At 57.6% G+C, this 7107-nt stretch overlaps 1 protein-coding gene and 1 long non-coding RNA gene across 2 annotated transcripts; one reads left to right on the top strand and one right to left on the bottom strand.

Annotated features, from left to right (window-relative positions):
* The first annotated feature begins 458 nt into the window (after window positions 1–458).
* LOC146759106 (uncharacterized) lies at window positions 459–3897 on the top strand. Its single transcript, XM_085510131.1, has 3 exons — window positions 459–506; window positions 3280–3351; window positions 3451–3897. The coding sequence occupies exons 1-3, from the start codon at window positions 497–499 to the stop codon at window positions 3780–3782; spliced, it is 414 nt and encodes a 137-aa protein (XP_085366257.1). The 5' UTR covers window positions 459–496; the 3' UTR covers window positions 3783–3897.
* A 1949-nt stretch (window positions 3898–5846) lies between these two features.
* LOC146759105 (uncharacterized) lies at window positions 5847–7041 on the bottom strand. The gene is made up of 2 exons (XR_014932220.1): window positions 6225–7041; window positions 5847–6113 (listed from the first exon to the last, which is right to left on the bottom strand). It is a non-coding gene; the product is annotated as an uncharacterized LOC146759105 (long non-coding RNA).
* Window positions 7042–7107: the final 66 nt, after the last annotated feature.

The following is a 7107-nucleotide window of genomic DNA, read 5'->3' as shown; positions in this document are numbered from 1 at the left end:
CTGCCCAACACTGGCAACATCCCCAGCGGGCAGGGACACTGCAGCCCCAGCAGCCGATGGGGCTGCGGCCTGGGGCCAGGCTGCATGGGAAGCGCCCGCGGTCTGCAGGCAGCTGCCCAGTGCAGACCCCCAGCCACCCTCACAAGAAGGTCCGCAGAGAACCACCACGGCAGCATCAGGTCATCACCGTGCGCTGCTCCCTGCGCACCCGCCGGGCACAGGAAGGTCAGCCCCTCGGAGATGCTGTGGTGCAAACAAAGGACCAGGGGAACTCAGCACCCACCGTGAGCCCTAAACCCACCATGGCTCCACTCACCTGCAGCACCGCAGCACCGGGATCTGGTGGTGAGTTTGGGGGCTGCAGGGTGGGTTGCAGGCTGTCCGCACCGGGTGGCTGTGGGAAAGCTGGCATTGCCACAATGGGGATGTTCTTGCTTTTCCAGCAGCGACACCAAGCTCAGACATCCCGGAGGACATCAAGGATCTACTGACATCCATGGACAGCTGTGAGTCTGGGGGCTGTAGAGCTTGAAGGGGGGTGTTGGCACTGAGTGGCTGTGGGAAGGCTGGCGTTGACCCACTGGGGATGTTCTTGCTCTTCCAGCAGCAGCATCCAACACTGAGAACGCGGAGGACATCTCGGACATGGATGATCTGCTCGCGTGCCTCAACAGTGGTGAGTTTGGAGGCTTCAGAGCTGCTGGGGGGGGGGTGTCTGCACCGAGTGGCTGTGGGAAGGCTGTGATCATCATCTGGGGATGTTCTTGGCTTTTCAGAAGTGGCGAGTCTTCAGGAGGTCCCCCAGCAGAACCAGGACCCCGTTAACATCCAGACGGAAGGGACCAAAGATGCTGCTGGCGCGGATGTGATTGGATTCCTTGACAAGCTGCTGTCTGAGCTGGACAGCCAGAGTACGGCAGCTGTCCCCAGCCCAACTGAGCTGCACGAGCCGACCGCCCTGTGCAATGGCAGCATCCAGGCCACAAAGAGGAAGCTGCCTCAGGGCCAGGATGCTCCAGACCCAAAGCGCCGCGTTTGGAGAAGCTGGAAACAGCCCATGTGCTACCGCAGGAGACACGGCCAGAGACAGCAGTTAAGATCCCTGTAGCCCTGGGCTCCTCGCCGGCTCCTGCAGCAGCAGCGCTCCAGGGGCTCCAACATCAGCCCCAGCCCTACACCTCCAAACCTGGGCTGTCCACCAACAACACCTCGGACTCTATTATGTTATTTTATGTTATTTTATTTTGGTTTATATTACGTTAAATTTTGTTTTAAACTATGTTATTTTACGTTTAATTCTGTTATGTTAAATTATGTTACTTTCTGTTCAATTACATTTAATTAAATTAATTAAATTAAATTAAATGCTTCGTATTCACTTTGTTACACCTGCACTCCTTCCTGCAGCACCAAAGCCCCCCCAGACCCCAACACCCACCAGGTGATGCTGGTAGTGGTTGCATTGAGCCAAGAGCTGCAGCTCCTCACTGATGTCCTGCATCAATTCTGCTGTTTCCAACGCCCCCATCGCCTTGTTTTGTGCCTGGGGAAGGAGATGGTCACACACTGAGTGCTGACCTGGGGCACTGGGAGGTTAAAGATGGACACAGACAGCGCTGGGGGGCACTGATTTTGCACATGGAGGTTGATGCTGATACTGGGAGGCAATGGGAGCAGCAGGGGGCACTGGGGAGCTTTGGGCAGCACTTGTTCTGGGGGGGTTCAGGCAGTACCAGGTTTTAACCTCATTAATGCCCCCCAACATCTGCCCCAAGCAAATGCCGGTGATGGGGCAGGAACCGAGCAGTGCATGTGACACCAGGGGTAACGTCACAGAGGGACATTGTGAGCTCAGAGGAGAGGGGCTGGCCTCAGCGGTGACGGAACCCCCGCTGCCACTTTCGATCTGCCACGGCAGGTAAGGCAGCAGCTCCTCCTGCTCCTCCACTGCGACCCTCCTAGTGATCCCAGTGCCCCAGATCTCACCCCAGTCTCTATTTGGGCATTTCCCCACAGAGAGAATTCCTCAGTTGATGGTGACGGAGATTCCGACACTTGACGCTGGTTTAATTGGATCCTTTTTGACTCCACTGGACATTGCTGTGATGAATTCCAACAACAGCAGAGCAGTGGAGGTGCCACTGCACCTTGTCTCTGTCCCCACTGTCACCTTTGTGGGACCTCAGGCCTCTGCCCAGCCATGGGTAAGAAGTGTCCAGAGACAGGGAGCGCAGCTTCCAGCTGGGGCGCTGCCCCCAAATGTGGTCCAGCTGCCACCTGGGGGGATGCCCCCAAATGTGGTCCAGCTGCCACCTGGGGGGATGCCCCTAAATGTGATCCAGCTGGTACCTGGGGGGCAGCCCCAAAGTGTGGTCCAGCTCCTACCTGGGGGGCAGCCCCAGACTGTCATCCAGCTGCCACCTGCGGGGATGGCCACTAACGTGGTCCAGCTGCCACCTGGGGGGCTGCCCCTAAATGTGGCCCAGCTGCCACGTGGGGGGCAGCCCCCAAATGTGGCCCAGCTGCCACGTGGGGGGCAGCCCCCAAACGTCCAGCTGCCACCTGGGGTCGTCTCCATGGTTGTGGGTCAGCTCCCAGCTGATGGGCAGGAGTTACCCCTCCTGCTGCTCCTCCCTGGGGGGATGAAGCCGGGCATGCCTCCCCCAAATGCCCCTGCCCAACACCGGCAACATCCCCAGCGGGCAGGGACACTGCAGCCCCAGCAGCCGATGGGGCTGCGGCCTGGGGCCAGGCTGCATGGGAAGCGCCCGCGGTCTGCAGGCAGCTGCCCAATGCAGACCCCCAGCCGCCCTCTGAAGAAGGTCCGCAGAGAACCACCACGGCAGCATCAGGTCATCACCGTGCGCTGCTCCCTGCGCACCCGCCGGGCACAGGAAGGTCAGCCCCTCGGAGATGCTGTGGTGCAAACAAAGGACCAGGGGAACTCAGCACCCACCAACGTGAGCCCCAAACCCACCACGGCTCCACTCACCTGCAGCACCGCAGCACCGGGATCTGGTGGTGAGTTTGGGGGCTGCAGGGTGGGTTGCAGGCTGTCCGCACCGGGTGGCTGTGGGAAAGCTGGCATTGCCACAATGGGGATGTTCTTGCTTTTCCAGCAGCGACACCAAGCTCAGACATCCCGGAGGACATCAAGGATCTCCTGACATCTATGAACAGCTGTGAGTCTGGGGGCTGTAGAGCTTGAAGGGGGTGTTGGCACTGAGTGGCTGTGGGAAGGCTGGTGTTGACCCACTGGGGATGTTCTTGCTCTTCCAGCAGCAGCATCCAACTCTGAGATCCCGGATGACATCTCGGACATGGATGATCTGCTCGCGTGGCTCAACAGAGGTGAGTTTGGAGGCTTCAGAGCTGCTGGGGGGGGGTGTCTGCACCGAGTGGCTGTGGGAAGGCTGTGATCATCATCTGGGGATGTTCTTGGCTTTTCAGAAGTGGCGAGTCTTCAGGAGGTCCCCCAGCAGAACCAGGACCCCGTTAACATCCAAACGGAAGGGACCAAAGATGCTGCTGGCGCGGATGTGATGGCATTCCTTGACAAGCTGCTGTCTGAGCTGGACAGCCAGAGTACGGCAGCTGTCCCCAGCCCAACTGAGCTGCACGAGCCGACAGCCCTGTGCAATGGCAGCATCCAGGCCACAAAGAGGAAGCTGCCTCAGGGCCAGGATGCTCCAGACCCAAAGCGCCGCGTCTGGAGAAGCTGGAAACAGCCCATGTGCTACCGCAGGAGACACGGCCAGAGACAGCAGTTAAGATCCCTGTAGCCCTGGGCTCCTCGCCGGCTCCTGCAGCAGCAGCGCTCCAGGGGCTCCAACATCAGCCCCAGCCCTACACCTCCAAACCTGGGCTGTCCACCAACAACACCTCGGACTCTATTATGTTATTTTATGATATTTTATTTTGGTTTATATTATTTTATGTTAAATTCTTTTATGTTAAATTCTGTTACTTTCTGTTTAATTACATTAAATTAATTTAAACTATTAAATGCTTCGTACCATGTGAGCTTTCCATCATACACTGCAATCTGTGTCACTGCGGAACGGTGCAACTGGTGCCAGGGGATTGTGCAGGGATGGGGCACATGTAAGGAAATGATGTTTTAATTTATTTCTTTGATAACTGCAATAGAAACCCTGACAGTCACAGCTGATTGCAGAAGCTGTTGTCCCAGTAGCGTGACGCAGTCACTGACTTCAGGGAGGGAAGGTCGTAACCATCCCCTATAGGATGGAGTTGGGGGTGGTGGTGGAGGTGGTGGTCGGTGGGGTCTTTCTGGTGGGTAGATGGGGCTGGGGGGACTCGGGTGGTGGGGGTCGGTATCCGGATGGGACGTCCTGGCAGTTGAGCCCAGTGGTGAAGTCCAACATCAGCAGAGCAGTGGCGGTGCCACTGCAACCCGTCCCTCTCCCCACTGTCATCTTCGTGGGACCTCAGGCCTCTGCCCAGCCATGGGTACGAGGTGAGCAGAGACAGGGAGCGCAGCTGCCAGCTGGGGGGCAGCCCCAAACTGTGGTTCACCTGCAGCGCCAGCTGCTCTCATGTCCTCCGTGCCCTCATGGAAGGTGTAGATGGGCTGCGTGCGGCTGCTGCCGTGCTGAAATACAGGCTCGTCTACGGAATCTCCATTATCTCTTGAGAAAGAAGGCAGCAGAGTGGGCCTGTAAATAAAAAAAGGGACTGTCCTTGTCAGGAGGAGGACATCCTCAGGAGGCATTACTTCTCCAAACGCATTGGCATTTTCCATGCATGTAGGTCAGTTTCTCAATTCAGGTAACTGACAGAAATAGACCCACCAGGCACTTCATTTTGTCTCATCATCATCCTCATCCTTGGTGAAAATCTTGCCAGCTTCCCCATCCGTCTGACAGGGCCTGCACAGAACGAAGCAGGGCACGTTTCAGACACACCAGCCATTGAACTGAGCGCTCTTTGGGCAAGTCCTTCTAGACAAACTATCCACCATTGGGATAGCAGCAGAATGGGACTGTCAATATCTGCCCTTGTCAGGAGGAGGACATCCTCAGGAGGCATTACTTCTCCAAAGGCATCGGTGGGTTGGAAGGTTCTAAGAAGGACATTGCTGCCGTTCTCTCCTGTTTGGAGAAGGAGCAGCTTTTAGCCTCCCCCATCGATCTGCTCCACTCGGCGCGGTGGGACTCTCACTGCTGCCCGATCCCACAGAGCCATGCACAAGGCGGGGGAATTAACAACGTCGGGTTTGAGCCCGGGGGCGATTAAAGCGGCTGGGGAGGAGAAACAGATGGAGACGCTTCAAGAGGGGCTGTGGGTCTCGATTCGGAGCCGTCGGGGGCCACGGGAGGGGCAGCGGCTCCGCCTTTGTGCACTGAGTCCGGACACAAAATGGCGGCGGCCCCCACAGCTGCACCCGCAACGGCCCAACGGCTCCGGACAAGACGGGGCGACTCGCGCCATCCCCTGAGGCGCCGCCCTCATGTCGCCGGTTGTTCCGCTCCGTGCGGGGCTCTCACTCCTCACAACGGGACGGCTCCGGTTCGGGGGGTGCGGAGCAGTTGGGAGCGGCCAATGGACGGGGAGCACGGTCACCCGGGGGAGGGATCTCATCCCATCCAGGGGAGGAACGAAATGAACCGTCTCCGTGCCCTCTGAAGAACCTCCCCTCCTTTCCATTGCACCCATCCCCCTTTGTCCCATCATCTCCCCCCATGAAGAGCTCCTTTCCCTCCAGAGCAGAAGCCATTTCCTATGGGCATTTCACACCCTGCACAGATACAGCCAGGCATCATCCTCTCTCAACAGGCGACTCTTGGAGGACTCGCCCCAAAGTGACACAAACAGCACAGTAATGATGTTTTAATTGATTTATTTGATAAATAGAAACCCTGACAGTCACAGCTGATGGCAGAAGCTGTTGTCCCAGGAGGGTGATGTTACAGACTGCAGGGAGGAAAGGCCGCTAAAATCCCCTGTAGGATCGAGGTGGGGGTGGGGGTGGCGGCCGGGAGGGTGACATCTGGGTGGGATATCCAGATGTTTGAGGCCACTTGTCCCATTCGTCATCATATGATCGACCACGGGCAGCACTGCGGGCTCTGGCTGATTCCATGAGTTGCCTGTAGAGATGGGAGCTGCTGAGGGCAATGGAAGAATCCCCCGATCTTCTTCCTCCCAGAGCAGCGCTGGAATAAAGAGCGTGTTGGGATGGGGGTGGGAGAGCTACTCACTGGTGTCTCAGCCTCCGCCGCCGGATGTAAATGTAGCAGGGAACAGCGTTGTATGATGGAAAAACCTGCCTGGTTCTTCCCCTGCCCAGCACGTCCCCCATGCAATGGCCACGGGGACACAGTCTGATTTCTTGCCCCACTTTCTGCTCAGCTTTGCTCACCCACCTGGTCCTGGTTCTTGCCATTGAGCAGCAATGACTTTCCAAAACATGGTGGCCAAAAGGAGGATGATGATGAGACGGGCAGAGGCCATGGCTCTCCACACTAATCTCAAGCTGTCACCACCACGATCACAGCCAAAGCAAATGCCGGTGATGGGGCAGGAACCGAGCAGTGCATGTGACACCAGGGGTAACGTCACAGAGGGACATTGTGAGCTCAGAGGAGAGGGGCTGACCTCAGCGGTGACGGAACCCCCGCTGCCACTTTCGATCTGCCACGGCAGGTAAGGCAGCAGCTCCTCCTGCTCCTCCACTGCGACCCTCCAAGTGATCCCAGTGCCCCAGATCTCACCCCAGTCTCTATTTGGGCATTTCCCCACAGAGAGAATTCCTCAGTTGATGGTGACGGAGATTCCGACACTTGACGCTGGTTTAATTGGATCCTTTTTGACTCCACTGGACATTGCTGTGATGAATTCCAACAACAGCAGAGCAGTGGAGGTGCCACTGCACCTTGTCTCTGTCCCCACTGTCACCTTTGTGGGACCTCAGGCCTCTGCCCAGCCATGGGTAAGAGCTGTCCAGAGACAGGGAGCGCAGCTTCCAGCTGGGGGGATGCCCCTAAATGTGGTCCAGCTGGTACCTGGGGGGCAGCCCCAAAGTGTGGTCCAGCTCCTACCTGGGGGGCAGCCCCAGATTGTCATCCAGCTGCCACCTGCGGG

Source organism: Coturnix japonica, chromosome 10 (assembly GCF_054131305.1).
Source record: "Coturnix japonica strain WE chromosome 10, WE-NBRP24, whole genome shotgun sequence".
NCBI lineage: Eukaryota > Metazoa > Chordata > Aves > Galliformes > Phasianidae > Coturnix > Coturnix japonica.
The sequence above is the reverse complement of the archived record's forward strand: the minus strand, read 5'-3'. Positions and strand labels throughout refer to the sequence as shown.